The sequence below is a fragment of the Symsagittifera roscoffensis genome, chromosome 4 (genome assembly GCF_963678635.1).
Source record: "Symsagittifera roscoffensis chromosome 4, txSymRosc1.1, whole genome shotgun sequence".
Taxonomy (NCBI): domain Eukaryota; kingdom Metazoa; phylum Xenacoelomorpha; order Acoela; family Convolutidae; genus Symsagittifera; species Symsagittifera roscoffensis.
This window is the reverse complement of record NC_087065.1, coordinates 77,780,333-77,803,347: the sequence shown is the minus strand read 5'-3', so window position 1 is coordinate 77,803,347 and position 23,015 is coordinate 77,780,333. Positions and strand designations below refer to the sequence as shown.

Genomic DNA, 23,015 nt, shown 5'->3' with positions numbered 1-23,015 from the left:
GATAAATTATGAGAAAGCGGCGACGGAAGCAATTGCCAAAGTGAAACAGGATCTGGCAGCGAAAGAAATAGAGCAACGACTAAAGCTGGAGATAGAAAGACAGAATTTTAACGAAGCATTAACCGGATCGAAACAAATACCAGAGGCTGTACCGGGCTCAACAAAGACCGGGAATTGCAATACTGTGAAAATGGTGACAGGTAAGCCTTTTGGCATATCGAAAATTGGGGCAAGGATAATGTCGATAATCACAGTGCGCGGCCACGAGGTAACCAGAAACTTGAGCGAGCCGAGCGACCAGACAATAATGCACATTGACGTGTATGCAGACTATTTGAGTGGTATAAGCCCACAAACGACTTCTAGAGCACTGAGAGCACTACTCATGAGAGGGGGCAGCAAGTCGGTACGTGTTGATAGCAGATATACTGAAGCTTATGGTCCACACGAGGTGATGCTAAATATAGATGGGATTAACATCTATACCAAGACGATGATAACATGTGACGAAGACCTAATTGGACAAATCTACGTAGGGAAAGAAGAATTGAAAGTGAGATCGATTCGACACTGCGCCATGCTTGAGGAAGATGCAATGCACATCGGGACGGAGGCAGATGTGACAGGGCACGTGCTGGATATAAGTGGCAAAAAGACTCAGTTGCGTGGGTTGCTTGACACGGGAGCAGTCTTGAGCGTTATACCAATCGAAACTTGGGAGAAGATGGGCTTTGACAAAGGTGACTTGATAGACTCGAGAATACGGCTGTCAGCTGCAAACAAAGGGGCCCTACGGGTGCTGGGCAGGACGCCGATAATAGCCCTCAATTTGGGGGAACGTAACCTGTGGATGAGCTTTATCGTGGTAGAAAACCTAGATGAATCTGACCAATTCATTTTGGGCAGAGACTTCATCAGGAATTTCGACGTAACGATTGATCTAAATAACGCAATGTTCAGGATACGGAACCCGGATAGGAGGTACGCAATCAAACCGGTAAATTTAATAATGGCAAATGAAAACAAAGCACCGGTATTCTTGAGTAGGAGGGTGAGGCTAAAAGCTAATGAAGCGGCAATCGTAAGTTTGAGGATGAAAAATTACAATGAACTAAGTGACAACAAGCAAGTGTGCATAGTTCCGAATCCTAATAGTCAAAGTGCTGCTGTTTTAGGAAGATCATTTTCGATAACGAAGAGCGGCCTCTGCGTCAGTGTCTTGTTGAATACCCTTGATATACCGATCACGATACAGAGAGGGAGGAAACTGGGATATGCTTTACCGGTTAAAACTCGATATGAAACAATTGAGAACTCAAAACAAAATGAAGTTGTTGATTGTCCCAATCACAGGGACAAAATTTGTATCTTGAGACGATTGCAGAAAATAAAAGATTCTTCAGGTCTTATTAAATCACTTAAGTCAGAAACGGATGATGGTCTTTCGAGCTGTTCGAACTTTCCAGAACGACCCACACTAGATGAAATGCAAAATGAAAAACCGGTCCTGCCGGAGATTGAACATTTGAGGGGCAAACTGAAAGATGAACAGCTCGAAGCCATCAAGGACGTACTAGAGCGGAACGAGCAAGTTTTTTCGAGGCATAAGGCGGATATCGGGTGTTGTAATTTCGTTGAGCATGAAATAGAACTTGAGGAAAACGCGGTACCACACAGGGAGGGGGCGAGGCGCATGACCCCACACAAATTGGACGCGTGTAGAAAAGAGATCAAGACGTTACTAGAGTATGACATGATAGAACCATCCAAGTCACCGTGGGCGTGTGGAGTAGTGATGGCCAAAAAGAAAGGCGACCAGTTGAGGTTTTGTTGTGACTTTCGATACCTGAACTCCGTCACGGTGAAGGATGCCTATCCCATACCTAGGATTGATGAGAGCCTCTCGAAGTTAGGTGATGCAAAATTTTTTACGACTCTTGATTTAGGCTCGGCCTTTTGGCAAGTACCACTAAGGAAGCAGGACAGGGACAAGACAGGGTTCGCCTGCGAGTTGGGTCTGTTTCAATGGAAACGGATGCCGTTTGGACTTTGCAATGCCACAGCCACGTTTCAGCGGTTGATGGCACACGCGCTGATAGGCGTAACGAAGAAGTATGGCAACCTGGTAATGTGCTACGTGGATGACGTGGTAATAGCGACGCCAACACTGGAAGACCACATTGAGAGACTAGACGAAGTGTTTGCATGCATGAAGAGGTCGGGGCTAAAGTGTAAACCATCAAAGTGCGAGATACTCAAGGACTCAATAAAATACTTGGGCAGGATGGTAGACAAGCACGGCATCAGACCTGATACGGACGCCGTGGAAGCAGTCCTGACCTGGAAATCACCGAAGACAGAGCACCAGTTGATGAGCTTCCTGGGTTTCGCTAACTATTATAGAGAGTTCATCAAAGGCTATGCAGACAAGGTATACCCGATGCAACAATTAATGAGACACAAGGGCAAGAAGTTCACGTGGAACAACGCAGCAGAAGAGTCATTCCAGAGGATAAAGAAAGAGCTATGTGAGGCACCAGTACTGGGTATGCCGACTGAGAAAGGGATGTACGTGCTGGACACGGATGCGTCGGTGGTCGCGATTTCTGGGATTCTCCACCAAGAACAAGAATGGAATGGGAAGACAGTCTTGAGACCAATAGCGTACGGGAGCAAAGTCCTGAGTGACACGGAAATGAAGTACGGAGCACCGAAAGCTGAGATGTTCGCGGTGGTTACCTTTGTCGAGAAATACAGGGCATACCTGGGCAGTGAGCCATTCAAGTTGCGAGTCGACAACAGAGCACTGAGCTGGCTGAAAACGTACTCAATGGACCAAAGTTACATTGGGAGGTGGATAGTTCGCCTGGATGGATACAACATGATAATTGAGCATAGAACGCGAGATAAACATCAGAATGCCGACAGCTTGAGTAAGAAGACGGAGTTCTATGAGAGACAAGAGCAAAGAGAAGCAGACAGACCTGAAATCAAAGATGGCTTCTCATTCATGGACAAGGAAACGTACGACAGTCTTCCACTCACGAGATGGCTGGACAAGTCAGGCAAACCGATAGAAGATCATCCTGAATTGCCTAAAGAGCCTCCAGAGAAGACCATCTTGAGGAAGAGCAAGAGGATTCCGATTGAGATTATACTCAAGTCGAAGATCGTGAAGGAGACGCTCAAGGCAAAAGGCTATGATCTTAACCAGGTGGAAGCAGGAACTGCACAGATAGATGTTGACTTAATGAGGTTGCTCGAGAAACTATCAGATGATAAGCCAGTGATCCAGGAGAAGGGTAAAGAGAAACCGGAATTCACTATACTTCGGAGAAAAGAGACAGTGAACGATACTGACTCATCAAGAGGAAGCGTCACTGACAGCAAAGATTGACAGCAAAGTTGACAAAATCCCCGAAGACATTCTGGAGCAGACCAAGGTTAGGAAAAAGAAAGTGACGTTCAAGGAAGATACTGAACACCTGGGACTAGGTCAAGAGTCCGGGGAGTGTTCCAGGTTCACGGAAGAAGGAACCGGAGAAGGAAAATTGTCCGGGGAGCGTGAAGGATGGGATGAAGACGCGGATGAGAGCAGCGAAAACCAGGACAGTCTGTGCATGATACTGGCGGAAGAGAAGACAAGGCACCACGACAGGGAGTTACAGACGGATCCATCTTCAGGAACATACAACATGGACATACAGGAGATGCGAGGTGGTGAGGAACTTGAGAAAATTGCGGTCGCAAGGAAACCATTCAGGGAACTATCATGCAACTCAAACATCAGAACGAATCTGGTGCCAGAAGATGATATGAAAATCGTGAAAAGGATGATATGCGTGAAACTGAGTGATGACATCCACAACCCTGGTGAGATGAATGGACAGATCATGGCGCTAAAGGAGCATGTCAAGGCAAGATATAGGCTGTCAGACCTAATAAGAGCCCAGAAGAATGACAAAATGACAAGTAACCTCTCCAAATGGATCCAGTCGGGGGTCAAGGAGAAGGGGGAACTTGAGGAAGACAGCTACAAGATCTTGAGCCAGTTCTACAAAGAAAAGAAAGACTTACTTTATCACACAGCTGATGGAGTGGTAGCGTGCAAGAGGAGAGATGAGGAAAAGATATTACACAAACACAACCTCATCATACTACCACAATTGTACCAGACAGAGGTGCTTTTCAGATCACACGACCAGATGGGTCACCAGGGGATAGACAAAGTACAACAAAGGATACTTCACAGATTTGATTGGCCAGGAATGAGAAAAGCTTGCGAGAGATCGGTGAATGCCTGCCTGGCATGTCTCCAGGTAAAAGACCCAAGGAAGATGAAGTTTCCACTCAAGTCAGTTGAGAGCTCAGAGTTCAATGAAGTGGTGCAGATAGACCATCAAAAAATCTGCATGACAGAGTCGGGATACAACCAGATACTGGTTATAATAGATCACTTCACAAAGTTGGCGGAAGCGGTTCCGTGCCAGACAGCCTCGGCCGAAGAGACATGTGATCATCTGATAACGCATTGGATATCGCGGTATGGTTGTCCAATAACTTTCCAGTCGGACAACGGCAAAGCTTTCGTGGGGGACTTGACAAAAGAATTGATGAAGAGATCGCACATTGCTCAAGCACACTCGACGACCTATCATCCGCAGACCAATGGGTTGGTAGAGAGACAAAACAGGACACTGGTCAACATGTTAAGGGTGTACTGCTCAAGATACATGACGGACTGGGACAAATACCTGCCACAGGTAGTAGGAGCCTACAACAGTACACAGCACTCAACTACGGGCATCAGTCCTTTCATGATGTTGACAGGCAGGGAGAGAGCAATGCCTCTGACATTCTTTTACCCAGAATACGAGGGGAAAAGGACGTCGCCTCAGGCATACGTGAAAGAAGCGATCAAAAGACAACAGGAGTTGAACGAGCTATGCAGGAGGAACACGGCGCAAGTGCAAATGAGGCAACGTAGGAAATATGACGAAAAAATATTAAGAGCAAAGCCATATGAAGTGGGCCAATATGTGTGGGTCTTCCAAAATGTAATACCGCCCAAGGGAACAAAGAAACTACTCAAGAAGTGGAGGGGACCATTCATGATAACGGAGGTTCATCAACAAGGACGGTTCTATCGCTTGAGTACTGGGCGAGCGGCACATTATGAAAATCTGAAGCCTCACGTCCCATCCCCAGAGGATTGGTGCATACCGAAGGACATGGAGGGTCTTGAGTACCTGGTGGTAGAGCCAGCGTGTGAAGTGAATGAGAAAGGCACTAGAGAGAAAAATGATGGTAATGAGAACTTGAGTTTGGACGACAATGAAAAGATAGGAGTGGAGTCTGATGCAGGATCATTTGTAGAAGAAGACTGGAACGACCCGGAGCAAGACGAGGTGCCGAAATGGATTGAACCGGATCGAACAACACCACCGGAAACCAGGACTGGCAATCGTAAACGCACAGGCATGAGGTACAACAGGTACGGGGATGACTTCTTGATCGATAAGATACAGCCAGACAAATTGGGCGAGGAATTACTGAAGGCAGGCGAACTGGAAGCAGGAGAGGAATGGCAGGTCATTGACGATGGTGGTCATTATCCGCAGGATGACTACTCGACGCCAGAATTAGAAACGGATCTCGAACAGAGTGAGATAGAGAGGAGGGAGAACACAAACTTGAGGATTCTAGAGTGGATGCGTGATGTCAAAGACGAGAGCCGCGAAGGACAAAGCATTCAGCAAGTCGATGTATCAGCAGCAAATTACATGAAGACAGAAGACCCTCTTTTCGGATGGACGGCAACGGACAGGCCACTGCACGTTCCTCAGGACAATTCAAACCCGACAACATCGACGGGGACGTCGATAAATATTTTTGTCCGGGGAGTGGGGGTAGGACTTACCCACACCGAAAATTTGATGATAAAGAAGCTCAAGGAAGTGAGAGAAACGAGTGAATTGGAACTGGAGGAAGAAGAGCCAGAGCCTACTATAGGTAGGAATTTCAAAACGAAATTCGAAATACCCAATGAATACTCGGAGAACATCATGATAACGGATAGCGACTTCATCCTGTCAAACAGGACCAGCGCGATCTGCATCACGGCGGACATGAGTTTCAAATCAAGATTGGAAGCTGACTTCAAAAGAGAGTACCAGAATGTAGAGTTTCTGTTCAGACAGAGGCCAGGACTGGGAGGGATGGCAGCGCTTCCACCGTCAGTGGCACAAGTCCCGGGCAAATATCTGTGCTTCCTAGTAACGAGGGTCAATGACAGGAACACAATCGATCCCGAACACGTGATATTGGCACTAACAAGATTACGAGACTTCATGATTGAAAGAGGGATAACAGAAGTCTCAATGCCGGTGTATGACCCAAACAGGGGCAAACTGAGCCCGAGGGAATTGTACGCTATCCTACATGTGGTCTTTGCAGAAACTGAGATAATGGTGTATCTTCATAAGAAGTACTACTTGAGCATCGCCTGAGTCGGGTACATGGGGGTATCGAGTCGGGTGTGAGGGAGAAGTCTTGAGTTAGGTACTGGGGTGCGGCGCTGGTAAAGGGATCTTAAGATATGACTGGCATGACAATTGAATTTTAAAAAAGAGTTAACGGTGCTAATACATAAAATGAATCTGCATGCTTTTAAGGAAATTCCAATTGAATTGTTTTAAGTGATATGAGAATGATAAGATTTTAACCATACTGGTAAAAGGGGGGTCCCTAGGTTAGGAACATGACATGTCAGGTTTCAATATGCTTACTGTTTTCAGATCAAGTTTGAAAAACAAAGTTGAGAGTCCAACTATACTCAAGCGAGAAACAGAGAGAGAAACCTTGATCGAACTCGCGATAATCGGCACTTACAGCAAGTATTTGCAAGGGAACATTTCGAGAGAATTCTTGAGTTGGGTAATACTTGAGTCGGTAAGGTAATTCTTGAGCCGGTAAGCTAATTCTTGAGCTGGTTAACACATACCTGTATACATCCCGAAGTCACAGAGAATGGCAGACAGATTCTGGAAATCCATGCCCGCGGCCCTGAAGAAGCCTACTCTTGATGAGCTGTACAGACGCCTGAGGGACCTGGATTATACCCAAATAGACGAGAGAAGGGCGATAATGCTGAATGCCATCCTCCAGTTGGAAGACCAGGGTGAATGCAGGGAGTCTGCGACGGAGGCTGTCTTGATGATCGGCTACACCACCGAGGGAATATCGAACCAAGAACAGACCAGATGGTTGTCTTGGAATGTGGATGGAGGAGTAAGGGGTTTTGACTTGGCAAGGAATCCTGGCCTGAATAACAATACCGAATATGGCGCAGGGGAATTCCCACTACCGACTAGGCCAACAGTAAGATCCACAAGCCAGAGCTCGAGTAGGGTGCCTTCGATGTCACGAACGCAACAGACGACCGAGGCATATCCGGATCTAGGTGTTCTACAGAAAGAGCTCGAGAAGACGCAGAAGGAAAGGAATAAGGCGAACCTCGATCGGGATCAGGCAAAGCTGGATCGGGAGAAGGTTCAGCTGGAAAAGGACCAGGCGGTCAACGAGCGAGACCAGGCGCTGAGGTTGCTTGAGATGCAAAAAGCTGAACATCAACAGGAGCTAAGGGTGCGGGAGAACGCCGCAAATCGTGATCAACTGAGGTCGGAGTTGGACAGAATAGAACAACGACAACGCGAGCTTGATGCACAGAAGGGAGCCAGGCCGAAGGAGCGAGTGGTCACCAGCTCGAGGCCAGTGTCACGTATGGAGGTGGATGAAGCCCCCAGAGCAAGAGCACGGTTCAACCTTGACCGCGAGGCCCGAGAACACATGAGTGAAGGGTTGGAAGTCTGGATACCGAATGTCGCAACGTCTTCCTTGCGTAGCCTAGAGACGCAACCCATACGCCCACTGATGGATGTGGAGCTGCCGGGATATACCCCAACCTCGACCTCGAGTGACAGTCAGGTGAGCGGCGGCTCATCGCGTCTGAAAGAACTGGGCGAGAGATTGCGACAAAAGAGTCGCGAGAGTTCGGCAAGACCGGAGCTTCCCCCGACGTGGAGGGAACAGCCGGTTAGGAGTGTCGTGATCTCGAGTTATAAGAAGAATACAGAGGGGAGGTACCACAGGCACAATCGGCTGGACTGGAGTGCGGAGCAGAAAGCTAGGAGAGACTGCTTTCATGATGCGGCCTGGGTGCAGTACTTGGCGCCACCCCGGGTACCAGAAGGTGCGGTTCACCTAATCGTAGGGGACAGCCTGGTGCGGGTGTTGACCCGGATCCGATCGCACTGGCAGACAGGAATCTTGAGTTTCGCTGGAGCTGCCACGCCACAGATGTTGGCAACGCTTGACCTGCTGGGGATGACCAAAGTATACACGGTGACCCTGATGGTCGGGACCAACGATGTATCAAGGGGAGAAGCGAGGAAAATAACAAGGCTGCACGATAAGGTGAGCTGCCTTCTTGAGGAACTGAGGATTCAGATGGACCCCATCCTGTTGACGGTATGTACTGTCCCCTACAACATGATGTTTGATCAGCACGCCTTGGAGATGAACGAGAAGGTGCGGAACCTAAACAAGGTGATACGAGACATCCACCGGAAGAGTGTGCTCCCTGTCAGACTGTTGGACGTGGCAGAGCGCATGGAGAAAGAGGGATTCCCTGAAGACACCTCCAATGATGGAATCCATTTTGATAGACCGAGGGGAGCAGAGTGGCTAAACGACGTCTTCCAAGAACACATAAACGCGCTGGAGGCGGATCTGCTAGAGACAGCCCAATTCACATTAGGACCACCTCCGAACCCACCATTCCTTGCCTCAAGGGCCTTATCTGGTCGCTTGGGACCGAGAGTTGACACTAGAGACAGTTCAAGGAGCAGCCAGACCAGATTGCAGAGTGCCACGCCAATGGAGTCTGAGGAGGTGACGTCATCAACACCTCCAGGCTCGGCGATATCCTCAGTGGTAGTGGCAGAGAGCAAACGGGAAAAGAAGTCTATGGAGACCGCTCGCTTGAGATATCCTGAGAAGGTGAAAGAACTGGATCTAGAGAGTTTGGAATGCAGGCGAGAATTGGCGGAAACCCTGGGGATCGAACGAGTGTCACACGAGGATTTGAATAGGCATCATTGCGTGGACTGGTTGAAAGCTCATGAGGCGCACTTCTCGAGAGCGAAGTTGATGGAGACCACAGACCTGACTGGAATTCCCACAAAAGCGATCATGGGACCCATTAACTACAGACCTCTCAAGCTGCTGGGGAGTCCTGGACTTATAGCAGAACCTCCCAAGCACCGAACTAGCATCGCCAGGATCAGGTTGGCAACCCCGGCACAGTTAAAGGTGGTAGACAAGCTACTCAATCCGGGAGGAACGGGATTGCCAGATGCCGCTTACGAAGGCTCGAAATTGGCGGAAGATCACCGGTACGGGAAGCCCTGTGGGAGTACCCAGCTGGCCAAAACCCTGGCAGTTTATGATAGAGCAGATCCAGCTGCTGCGAGAGTAGTCATTGTGGCGGGATCAGACTTCGAAGGAACGTCTCCCAAGTTGTTCTGGCCGGAGACTTTGATATACTCTTTGCCAGGAGCTGAATTAAATCAGATGTTAACTCTGGTGGTGGCAATAAAGTCGGAGATGCCCTGTGAACCTGAGCTGCTATTGTTTGCAGGAATGAATGATCACCTGCACGCGATGGGACTTCTTGAGCAACTAAAGGGCGATGAAATTCCGACATCGAGGAAGATATGGGAAGCCATTCAGGCGTTGTTTGCGGCGATGAATGAAGTGCAAGAGAGTGTTGTCTCGAGATTTGGGTCCAAGACGAAGGTGGTGTTTACCACATCCCCTGGATACGCGAATATGCCACCCGCCCTACAGTTCGTGTACGCGGTCTTGATCCTGATAGCAGAAGGGAATGAATGGCGGATTCTAATGGCAGCCCCCAATCGGGAGTTGGAGCCATCGAACCTGAGGCTTCGCAAGTCAGAATTGGCGGCGGCATGGGCGGACATATCTCATGCACTGAGGGGCTTTTATGGACTAGCCGACATCCTGATCGTATTAGACGAGGTGCTCTTGCTAGAGATATCGAACTTTGCCAGGCAACTCAAGTTCAGCCCAGTCATCGGGGACGATCACCCGGCGATAAGCAAATTAACGGCCAGCTTGTGGTTTCGGAGTATGGATGTGAAGATCACAAACTCCACCAGCAAGTCTAGAGGTCCCAGTAACGAGAGAAGAAATGTGGCCGAGACGGAAAAGCAATTAGAATCGATGAAATATCGTTTGACTCAAGAGAATGGCTGGTGGCCATTTTTGACACCAAGGCTGGAGAACGCCACGAACAAGACAAGGGAGGAAGCACCACCCCTCGTGAAACAAGTCTGGAGTTTTCTGGAGAAACAACTGGAGCTGGCCGAAGCAAGAGACATGACGGTGGCTAGATTTGTCTCGGCCGCCAATGAAGTGACGATTGGAGGGTTCTGGAGAGAGCACGCCAAAGGCGAATTGAAGACTAGGAGGGATTACGAGATTCTCAAGTTCTTGAGTCCTTGCTGGGAGAAGGAATTCTTGGCAGGAATATTCGGTACCACGGCGACTATCTTTGGAGCCTTCGTGCAGGAGATACTGGGCATGCCCATCAGCCTGCTCTTGGCCCTGTATTTGGTCTACCCCAGATACTTGTTCAACATGGGCCCAGCATACATGTTTAGTCGAGGAGTGGAGACACTTCGAGTTGATGGGTACCTGGCACTAGTACTCTTGACCCATGGGGAATTGGTGTCGTTTCATCGATTAATGGAATATGGAGAGCCTCTGTCCATGGGGAGAGTCCACACGAGCATTGAAACCAGCTCCTACAAGTGTGCCGCAGGGTTGAAGACGTTGCTAGTACAATACCTCATGATGCAAAATCGGCACATGACGGGTGAAGATGAGAATCCAACTTCGAGAGAAGAATGGAAGAAGACGAACAGAGGGATGCCTCTGTTGACGGACCTATGCCTGGCAATGAGGTCGGACCCAATGAGGATAATCCGGGGCCTAGAGGAGGTGGTAACCTGCATTTATGGTCCAGCAGTGACGTACGCGTTCCCAGACCCCCTGGTGACAACGTATCGTCACTCTGTAACGCACTTGAGTCTTATCAGTATACTGGATGGGACGGCGTTAAATTGGTGTCAGCAGGAGGTGCTCAGAGGGCGAATGAGCAACACGGTACTCCTTGGAAAGGTGAAAGATGCCGAGCTAATAGTGTACAACTTCAGGGGGCAAATGCAATGTAGAATGGGAGGCAAGCGAGAGGGTCCCATCGAAATGTATCCCAAATTCTGGAACTTGAACCCATTGACGGCAGACGGACGGGAAATCTTGAGAATTCCTGCCTGGAAGGAGTGCTTCGCACTGGTGAAGAGGGAGCTAGAGACCATAATGGAGAAAGAAATCCTCCCAGCCACCATGCCTGAGTTCCCAATAGTCAGGAGGATGACCTTAGGAATGAATAGTCCCTTGGTAGTTCCCTCCATAATGGCGAGGATGACGACGGAGGAAATGCAGAAGGATTTCACTGATGGCTGGGACCCCCTGTTCATCGGCTACACGGCGGCGGTCTACTTCCATACCAGCGAGACGAAGGTAAATTCGTGGACGACGCAAGCGAAAAAGAGTAGAGGTTCGCAGCCCCCCGGATATGAGGTGCGGAAGGTCTTGAGAACTCTAGAGAAGGAGGGACTTGAGAACATGCTACCCATATGGGATGATGGCAGGATGATCGTGATGGAGGGGCACGTCGCATTGGTGGACGACATGAAATTTGCCACGAGAAAATATAAGGCACCCTATGGCTTGGAACAGGTGGAAATGAGACAGGAGGGAACAGAACTAGATGCAGCAGGTCAACTGCATGTAGCACTGACGGAATACAAAAAGCTGGATCCTACGACACCATCACCACTGTCAGTGGACACGCCTGGAGACAAGAGGAGTGGACCCTTTCGAGGACCGATTTAAGAAAATTCTCGAGAGAAGGAGACATGAGTCAGAAGAAGAGAGTATGGATGAAACTCTCAGTGAAGCCGGTGAAGACATGGAAGTGGGGAATACGCCTGAACCAGGGCCATCAGGGGAGGAGCTCACCACTCAAGAGCTGTTGAAAGACTTGAGCGAGGAGAATTGGGCAGATACGGCCACCCCACCCCTGAATCCGTCCCCCCGGAAGAATCTGGAATTGCCATTGGCAAGTGAAACCTTCAATATGGGGATGATACTATTGAGCTCGGAGGAAAGGGAAAGGAACACTTTCGAAGGGAACAGGGACATATTCCTGGGATCCCTGAAGGACGATGCTTGGCAGGAGTTCTTGGGAGAATTCAATCAAGAAGTGGGCAGCGAGACGACGCTGGACAAATTCAAGGAGGAACTGTGGGACACAGTCGTAAGATTTGGAGAACCGCTTCTGATAGGAACGGGCCTGGATGAGAAGGCGAGAAAAGAGCTACTGAGCAAGCTGGTAGAGCTGAGGAATTCACGATCGAAGACTAGAGAAGAAAAATGTGAGAACAGCTCTACTCGGAGACAAAAAACTGTAGATAAAATGGTTGATGATATAAAAAGGGATAAGGTTGGGACTAGTAATATGATTAAAAGTACTAATATCCTTAAGGCTCGAGCAGGGGGGAGGCAAGAGTTGGAAGGAGTGGATGGAGAGGTCGAATCAGTGATGGTAGCCACAACACCCTCAAGTAGAGATGTGAAGACTCGCAAGAGGAAGAGAGAAGTGGAAGGATTGGGTAGTCCTTCAGTGGACGCTGTTTCGGAAGGAAACTTGAGAGAGACGGCGCCCATGATTTTGGCTCGATGCAAGACGGCGGCATACAAGAGCAGCTCGGAGCTCAGAAGACCACTTGAAGTAGAGAGGGAAATAGAGGTTTCCACCAGTTCGACATCGGAGGAAGACTTCAAGCCTCAGAAGATAAACGTGAAGAGAGGTTCAACGAACGGACAGACATGGGAAGTAGATGTCGGCAAAGAATGGATCTCGAAGGCACACCAGGCCACGGGCAAGCGAGTGACAAGTGATCCATTGGAGAGGAACAAGACGAGGAACACCTCCCGGACGTGGTGGGTGGCCCTTGAAACATTGAAAGAAATGGAGGACTGCTGGAAGAAGTTGGACAGTAGAGTAGCTCGCAAGCGACGCAATTGGGCCACCCAGCAGAAGGCCGAGGTTAATAGAATAGAAATGGCAAATCATCTGAAGAGGTCCTGGCAGAGTTTGTTGAAGGATCATTTTGAAGAAGCAATGAGGACACCCTCATCAGCACCACCATTAATGGCGAATCCCTTCGTTAGAACTGCAGGACAATTAATGTTCACCTGGAGTCTGGTGGGGATAGAGTTGGAAACACTGACCTCGTATGACAGGCTGAAGTTGGGAAGCAAGAAGCTAGATGTGTATCAGGCACTGATGCAACACGTAGCCAGGGACAATTCAGGCTTGAGCCTGGCTAGAAGAAAGGATGCCACGTGTTTCTTGAGATGGATAATGTCGATGATGTCTGATAGCACCATCCTGGCATGCCAACAGAGAGCAAGCGTAAGCAAAACCATGGAAAAAAGAGTCTCAACGGTCATCTTGAACGTGTATCAGAGCACAGGAATAGAAAAGGAAGAGGGTTCCAGACTATCCCTAGAGAACCATAGGAAGCTAGACGAGGTACGGAGGTTTTATAATAAGAAGTTCGAAGAAGAACATGATGTTCACCGTAACCTGGCCTCGTCAGAGCAGTACTCGAGGCTCAGCGAGAAGGGGGAATACCAATATGTGTCTGGAGTGATGGGAATGGCCTACAACCCCTTCTTAGACTCGGAAGCTGGAGGCGCCCACAGGAACCATGAGGTAGCGGAGCTACTGAAGTTTTGGACAGAAAGAATAATGGAAATAGACGCGGTGGAAAAAGAGGGGCCGAGCCTGGGTCTGATTCTTGAGAAAACACCAGAGGTGGTGAGCATACCGCGTTCAAACAAGAGAGTTGAAGTGAACATGGGCGATGGAAATGGCTTGTTAACCACGAACTTGGGAGTGGTATGGAAGCTATTAAGACCCTCCTGGTGTCCACATCCCCACGCGAGTCTGATCGAGGAAACCACCGAGCGAGTGAGGTTAGCACCAACGGAAGATGAAGATCTGGCAAAGTTGAGTGTGCTGCATAAGCTAATTTCACCTCAGATGCAAGAGCCAGGCGAAAAGACGAGTAATCCCGGGTCAGCAAAGAAATTGGAGCCGGGTAGCTGTCTGGATTCGACGTGTGGAAACGGAGAGCACACCTGCGATGGACGGTCATGCGTTAGAATACTGTCATTTCAAAAAGAAGACCTGGTCACTTGCTTCGAAGACATAACAGAAAGGGAGAAAAGTGAAGTGCAAATAGTAGCGGAGTGTTACGCGAGAACCACGGTGAATATAGCGACAGCTCTCGGATTCTTCTCGAGAATGTGTAGTCTGCAGTCACTGGAAAGACTAGAATCTGAACATCATTTAGTGACGGCGTTGAGCGTAGAATCATGGCCCGGGGTGTTGCAGGTGACTCAAAAACACATCCGGAGCTGGAAGGTTGGTCTCGAGGCGGAAATGGGATTTCCCATGAGCGAAGCTTATGGCTTGCCATTGAACGCGAAATCGCTGATAGGGTCAATGATGGCCAACTTTTGCGGAAGTCACTACCCACTGCACATGGTGATGGTGGAAGCATCCAGCCATAGAGTACTGGTGGACAAGGCCTTCTCAGTGCCCAAGTGCGTGAGGTTGGCTCGGATATCGCATCACTCGCACAAGTTGTTGAGAAAAATCAGAGGGGCAGTACCAAAAGAATTGAGAGATGACTTGAGTGAAATCTGGGGAGAAGAACTTTTGAAGTTGGAGAGAGAGAACACAAGCGATCACGAGAGACAAAACGTGATCGGAAAACCTGTGGGAAGTGCTCCAAACCTGGAAGATAACGACACGATGCATGAGAAAATGATGGAGCTTGAGCCTCTCTTGGAAGCCTCGGGGGAGAATGCCCATGCCACTGTTTAGCGCAAACGGTGTGGTATCCAGATCACAAGAACCTTTGCCTGGTGTGGGATATGGAAGAAATCCGGTCGATCGGACTACCGGATCACCGACAGAAGGTGACGATCTTGGTAGTGAGTACGATCTTGGCTCTGAGATGGATAGAAGAGAATATAACGAAGTATCGGGAAGCGGGGACGCCAACGGCAGAGTCAATATACGCGATAGACTACAGTAGGAGACTCGAGTTGTTTGAGACTGCGTGCAAGGTATTCGCCATACCAACGGAAGTCAGACATGTCTGGAGCCGTTTGAGGTACTTCCCATGGTTTCGGGCGACGCTGACGTCCTGGTTGTACATGACAACGAAAGATCACATGAAAAAACATCAAAAGGAGTATCGACAGTTCCAGGCCGAGATTGGGCCGGAAGCTTTCAAGAGACCCCTGTTAACCCATCGTAATGCAATCACAACAGGATGGAAGAGAGTGGGTAAAATGTCTAGAGACAATACCAAGGCGAGGGAATCGATACTAGAGGAGGACCTGGCGAAGAACGTGAGCTTGAGCCTGCACAACTCCTTTTGTTTGAACCGGGAATCTAGGGTGAAGGCACTACCCAACCAAGCAAAGAGGTTGCAAGAGCAAAGAGAATGGATGCGATCCTACGAACAGCTGAAGGCTTGGGAGGAGATTGTGATTAGCTCCGATGATGAAGAGGAACTGTTGAGACAGTTTGCCGTATCTAGTACTTCAGGGTGTAGTACCTCCAAGGCGAAGAGTGCGAGATGAGTGGGTGGCTCGTATGGATCTTGAGTCTTGAGAGGGGAGAGGGGGCTTGAGCGTGGATCCGGGTGAAACTTGGATTCACGAAAAAGAAGTTTTAACAAAGCAAATATTATTATTAATACTATATTTATTATATGAATCAAAATGCTGCATGACAATTTCCTGATTGAATAGGACAAAAGAAATTTTAAATGATTGGCTTGGAAAGCAAGAATTCAAGGGTGCAGGTGTGTGCAGATTTTGATTGCTGTTTAGCGATAGTGTGAAAATTTTACATGGCTGTGAATTTTGGGGTGTAGATAAGCTTAAGTCTGCTGCAAACTTCTGTAAATGACCACTGGCACTGTATCTTGAGTAACACTCGGTTTTCTGGGACTCACTGGCAGAAGACAGCACGCGATGAGGACATCGATCTCGAGTCCGGGGAGTATGTGCCAGTCGGTCATATTCGGAAGTTTGACCTTGAGAGAAGCAAAAAAACACTTGATTTTGGAGTGAAATTTAATTTTTCAAAATTTCGAATGGAACATGTCATGCACGATTTTCTCGCTATAACTGAAAATCAGAAAAGAGAAGTCAGAACGATCGAGTGACAATCGCGGGAAAGTTGCTAGAAAAATCAGTGGGAAATTGCTATTCGCAATTTCAGTAGCAATAATAATCGAGAGTAGAGCTGTCCCATCTGAAACAGAGACGAGCGCATTCCCACGAACTGGATTGTTGTGACTGGAGTACTATTATTAACTGGACCAGAGTGAACCTTCGGTGGAAAGGTGGACAGCTAGAGTGTCCCAATGGCTCACGAGAACTTACAGTCTAGAGTAAAAACTTGTTCTTGTTATTGAAACTGACTAACATTAAACTCATTTTAGTTGCTTTATTGATTCTTGAGTTGCTTACCGACTTATTTACTTCCTGGTTCTTGAGCGTGCTACAATGTGAGTACTAATTTAAATTTCTAGAGTGTGTTTTATGATCGTTATGTTGAGGTAAGGCGAGTTTTAGGTTGATCCATCTGAAATGGATCAAAGTTCTACTGTCTAATAAAAAGTAACTTAACGGATTGTTCCAACCCGGTTTTTAACGGCGTTCATGTATTTTGGGTATCTAGAGACCTAAGTATGGGGACGTTTCTAATTCTAGAGTGGGGGGATGTTTTAGTAGTAGCCTTTAAGCTGTAACGGGTCGTAGTCTCATGTCACAAGCGAACCGAATTGGCTCCGACTGATTTGAGGTACAAAAACACAAGAGATAGTGTCCCTGACTCTTGAGCCAATGGTTATAGGGCCTATTTTTCTTAAGCCTCATGTGTGACTGCAGTAGACGAATGTTACAATAGTCATTGATAACCATCTGAGAAGTCTCTTCAATTCTTACCACAAACCTTATCAAGCTAAAGTCTCGTTTGACATCCGACCTGTACATATCTCTTCACCGTCTCCCAAACAAAAGCTAGACTTCGGTATATTTGCATAAAAGAAAGCTAACTGGAAAGAAATTAATCAGTTCATTCTCCAACATCCCTTCCGACCATACTGCATGAGCAACGTGGACTTGATGGTTGAACTTTGGTTTAAGTGGCTACACGAAATTTTAAAGGATCTTCTTTCACTAACTACGAAACATAGGTCCCAACTGGCTCCATCGGTAGGTGGCAACTCTTCAAACCTCATCAAGAAGTTAAATACACTTCAATTAAAACAACAACGGCAGCCCACGCCGTCAAACAAAATCAAAATCGAATGTCTACAAACTGAGCTCACCCTGTCGCTTCAAAATGACCAGCATCTACATGAGATGACGCTCTTCAAGGAAGGCAAATTGAGCGCCATACAGAGATACTTAAAGTCGACCACCAAGTCAAACACTATCCCTTCCGAAATTTTTTTGGATCAAAGAACTGCCAATACAGATATTGAAAAAGTAATATTATTCAACGAATACTTTCAATCAGTGTTCACTCAAAACACCTACTATACGAAAATAGGCGAACAAAATAGCACCCTACTAAATCAGATTCACTGTACGACCGATGAAATAGAAAACGCTCTGCAACTACTGGACGTAAATAAAGCCAAGGGACCGGATAAGATCGGGAACTTACTTCTGAAGAGTCTCTCCAAGTCACTGCCAAAATCACTGCACTTACTGTTTAACCTCATCGCAAATAAAGCCCGATTTCCGGAAAAATGGAAAGTCAGTGAAATTGCATCAATACTCAAAGACGGAGATAAACAAGATGTGAGTAATTACAGGCCTATCAGCCTGCTTTCAACAGTTTCAAAAGCATCGGACGATAATCCGAATAATCACACAAGCTAATTTGCAAAAAAGGGCCCGGTCGGATTCGAACCGCAAATCTTTACCATCTCAAGTAGTTGTTTTTATCTCAAACAGTTAATACAACCAATATGAAAAGCAAATTTTGATTGGGCCGGATTTTTAAAATGCTAAAAACAACTGCAGTTAAAATTGTTTTCAGCTAGAATAAACGCTTCTTAGATGTCGGAACTAAGTCGACAAATAATAGGACGAAATTTTTTGAACCGGTTTGAAAAAAACTGGTCCTGGTCAGATTCAAACGCAGGACCTTTGCCGTCCCAGGCGTATTCGTTACCACCAGACTAAGCGTGCAAGAGACACTGCAAATTTTGAATTCTTTATGAACCAAGGTAAAGAAGTTGTTCGATAAAATTGTTAAAAGCTATATATGCCCAATTGCATTCATAAATGCAATAAAATGCATGAACGAACTTCTGTAGTTTACAGAGCATTTTAAGACTTTTCTACCGCGCTCACTGACAAATCGTTGCGTTCATTGACTCTTAAAAACACCGAAACCACCTAGATCCATAAAATGAGCATAAAAAAAACACATTGAAAACTCGACTCACTATTTGAAGACCCCGCTAACAATTCCACAGTTCTCTCCGATTTCTTAACCTCTTCTGCAAGCAAGCGACTCACAGCCGTCAAATTCTCAGTAATGTCTCTACTTTGCCTCTGCATTGATATTCTATTTTTATTACTCTTTTCTAGACCAGACAAATTTGAACCGGACAATAGAGCTTCTCTTGTCTCGTTGTCTATCCGTTGGTGACATTGCACGTTCGCCTTTCTCAGAGCTGTTCTTAAAGTCGTTAGTTGGCTCTTGTAAGAAAGGTAATCTTGATTCAGCTCATCGCGTTTCTTTTTTTCGTCCAATTCTTCTGCAAAAATGCGCAACTCGCTCAGTTTTGATTCATACTGTTGAAAACATTGCCGCAGTTCGAAGTTCACTTCTTCAAGGTCAATTTTAGAACTCACTTCTGCTCTGATTTGTTGAAGCTGCGATTGCACATCTAAATGGAGCTGATTTATGTCCCGTAAAACTGCGGTTACCTCGGTTTCCATTATCAATCATACCTGAAAAAACAACACTTCCAATCATAGTTTTGTCACACGGAGAACCATCTGTTCAACAAATTGAAACTCTTTTAAACAGAGACAAGTAAAACCACGAAGATAATAAAGGGCAACCGTATACCATTCAAAAAGTACACAGTATTCAGATGCGGTACTTCAAGCATCACAATGTGGGGCAAAAATCAAGCGTTTTCTTGGCTAGCGTTAGAGGAAATTAGCTTTAAAAAGATAGGCTAACTAGAGCTTCGCGCTATCTGCGGAAACAAAAATTTAGTATAATCAGATTTCGAGGTCGTCCTCTAATCAAATTCCTGTCTGATTTAAATTGGAAAACGAAAGAATATAGACCAGTTTTTATCTACAATGAGACAATTTTTTTCGGAACCCAAACCACGGCTTAAAAGGCTTGAATTTGATACCACACTCAGTCCCCTGAAAGCTTTCTTTGAGATTGCCCGAATTGGGGAGAGAAAAAACACGTGGTTCCTTCTCACTTTTCAAGAGGGGTTACTTCTTAACTAGAAAATTCGATCTCCTAAAATTAAAACAAACTCCATAGGTATTGATCAGCAAATCTATAGCTTGGAAAATATATCCGTGGAATCTCTCCATAAGCTAGTGTATATACTTGATCCACCGTCAACTCTAATAGTTTCTCCGGTAAAAAACGCAGCTGCAGGAGAGCAGAGAAAACATATTATTCCAGAAACATCCTCTGGACGACCATAAGCACCAATCGGTACACTGTCTTTGAATTTCTCGAACACTGGGACTCTATAATTCGACTCGGCTAAATCCGTATAAATAAGCCCAGGGGCTACACAGTTAACTCGAACTTTGTATTTTGCCCACTCTAGCGCTAAGCTTTTTGTTAAGTTTTCTACACCTGCCCTTGACGCGGACGAATGACTCATTGCAGGAATGGTCCCTGTGGACATATCAGCTGAAGTAACGTTTATAATGTTTCCTCCACAACCCCTCATGTCGGCCAAAAACACGTTTTGACTCATTAAAAAAGATCCCGTTAAATTAGAGTCAACAACTGCTTTCCAGGCTTTTAAGGGTATCTTCTCCGCTTTTGACAGAAACTGTCCTCCGGCTAAATTAATAAGAATATTGATTGGTCCAAAATGATCACGTGAAGATTTGACTATGTTTTTCACGTCAGATTCACTTTTAACGTTTCCGAGAGAACCTCGTAGCAAATCCTTAGATGCATGTTGCCTGATGTATTCAACAGCATTGTCAAGTTTGGATTCTTTTCGGGAAGTAATCGAAACTTTGCAGCCCAACTTAATCAAATCAATAGCAACTTGTCTGCCGATCCCTCCAGCTCCTCCGGTCACCAGAGCATGGAAGCCTTGCAGCATATTACTGTTAAAAACCTCGAGGATATTTCTCATAGTTATCTGAAAACTCTTAATCATGTTAACTGTTAGCGATGAGCGAGAATTTGTTTTATAATTTGACTCTAAAAATATGAATTGAGAATACTATTTACGTTGCAACAAAAGAATTCTTCTACCAACTCCACAATCACTTACTGTATAAATTATTTCAGATGAAAAAATACTAGACGAACGCTCGATAAAAGCATCAACGGAGCCACCAACGCCAAAATAATATAATTTAGATGCTAAAAATACTTTGCCCCCAAGAGCAAGAATTTTTTCAAACAAACAGATCAAAGCGTCGTAGCTAGAGATATCGTACAATGTTTCACTGCTCAGGATGATAGTTGGCTTACATAGCTGATGAACCAGGTTTGCATCATTCCAATCGCCACTCACAAACTTACATCTTTCAAACTTTTGGGCAAAATCTAGACTGAAGTTCATTTTGATGTTTTTAAACAAATAATTTTCTATAACTTTAGCATTAAAATCTTGAAAAATCACTTTTTCAGCACCCATTTGAAGTGCAAAAATTCCCAATAAGCCTGAGCCACACCCTAGATCAAGTACTGTCTGGTTTTCCATGAGTTTTCTGTTCCTCGATAGAAAATTAAGCAGATCTACTGTGCTCTCCCAAAGCTCGCAGCCACCTTCATAAACATTGGGCAGCAAACTGAACTTGTAGTCATTGCAATCCTTATTTTTGAAGAAAAACATTTCTTGTCCCTCCTTTAACTTCAGACTTGAGACATCATCATTTTCTATTTTGGAGTGCATGTGAGGTGTATGAACAATCAGAGGAACCATGCAAGTGGATTTCTCCGGTTTTTTGGCATTCCAATTGCATTCACTTTCGGAGTTTTCGAAATTGAATTTGAACATTTCACTGAAATAACCACTAGAACTTTAGTCATATATTTGATTTAGTTTGTCTGGAAAAATTACATTTTGAGGAAAACATGCCAGCTAGGAATATAATTTTAACACAGAGGCGAAGTTGCACTTCGCATACACAAGCAAAACATGACCGATAACGCTACTGAGAAAAACTGAATGATTAAAACTTGGAGTCTACAAAATTTCTTAAGTGACGCAAGCCAATTATGAGTCTACATAATTGTTAAAGAACGCAAGCCAATTATGACGCATTAGCAGTACCAGTCAATTTGAAAAAAAAAGAAATTTACTAGAGCGGACGCATCTTAGTGTAACAGTCGTCTACTTCGGTCACACATGAGGTTCAAGAAAAATAGGCCCTATGACTATTGGCTCAAGAGTCAGGGACACTATCTCTTGTGTTTTTCTACCTCGAACGGTCGGGGCCAATTCGGTTCGCTTGCGACATGAGACTAAAAACCCGTTACAGCTTAAAGGCCACTACCAAAATACCCCCCCCCCCCACTCTAGAAAATAAGAACGTCCCCATACTTAGGTCTCAACATACCCAAAATACACGAACGCCGTTAAAAACAGGGTCGGAACAATCGGCACAGTTACTTTTTATTAGACAGTGGAACTTTGGGACGGAAGGTCACTGGATGTTCTCTTATGCAATAAACCCCAGTATGTGACAAGCATAGTCATTGATAACCATCTGAGAAGTCTCTTCAATTCTTACCACAAACCTTATCAAGCTAAAGTCTCGTTTGACATCCGACCTGTACATATCTCTTCACCGTCTCCCAAACAAAAGCTAGACTTCGGTATATTTGCATAAAAGAAAGCTAACTGGAAAGAAATTAATGAGTTCATTCTCCAACATCCCTTCCGACCATACTGCATGAGCAACGTGGACTTGATGGTTGAACTTTGGTTTAAGTGGCTACACGAAATTTTAAAGGATCTTCTTTCACTAACTACGAAACATAGGTCCCAACTGGCTCCATCGGTAGGTGGCAACTCTTCAAACCTCATCAAGAAGTTAAATACACTTCAATTAAAACAACAACGGCAGCCCACGCCGTCAAACAAAATCAAAATCGAATGTCTACAAACTGAGCTCACCCTGTCGCTTCAAAATGACCAGCATCTACATGAGATGACGCTCTTCAAGGAAGGCAAATTGAGCGCCATACAGAGATACTTAAAGTCGACCACCAAGTCAAACACTATCCCTTCCGAAATTTTTTTGGATCAAAGAACTGCCAATACAGATATTGAAAAAGTAATATTATTCAACGAATACTTTCAATCAGTGTTCACTCAAAACACCTACTATACGAAAATAGGCGAACAAAATAGCACCCTACTAAATCAGATTCACTTTACGACCGATGAAATAGAAAACGCTCTGCAACTACTGGACGTAAATAAAGCCAAGGGACCGGATAAGATCGGGAACTT

The 23,015-nt window shown here is 45.9% G+C and overlaps 3 protein-coding genes across 3 annotated transcripts in view; all 3 read right to left on the bottom strand.

Annotated features, from left to right (window-relative positions):
* Positions 1-23,015, bottom strand: part of LOC134843697 (uncharacterized) — a 340,267-nt gene that overhangs the window by 71,963 nt on the left and 245,289 nt on the right. The window lies entirely within an intron of this gene.
* On the bottom strand, positions 19,657-20,683 carry LOC134844488 (peroxisomal trans-2-enoyl-CoA reductase-like). The gene has a single exon (XM_063861191.1). It carries the CDS (start codon positions 20,679-20,681, stop codon positions 19,854-19,856), a length of 828 nt encoding a protein of 275 aa, XP_063717261.1. The 5' UTR covers positions 20,682-20,683; the 3' UTR covers positions 19,657-19,853.
* On the bottom strand, positions 20,759-21,579 carry LOC134844680 (histidine protein methyltransferase 1 homolog). Its single transcript, XM_063861491.1, has one exon. It carries the CDS (start codon positions 21,552-21,554, stop codon positions 20,772-20,774), a length of 783 nt encoding a protein of 260 aa, XP_063717561.1. The 5' UTR covers positions 21,555-21,579; the 3' UTR covers positions 20,759-20,771.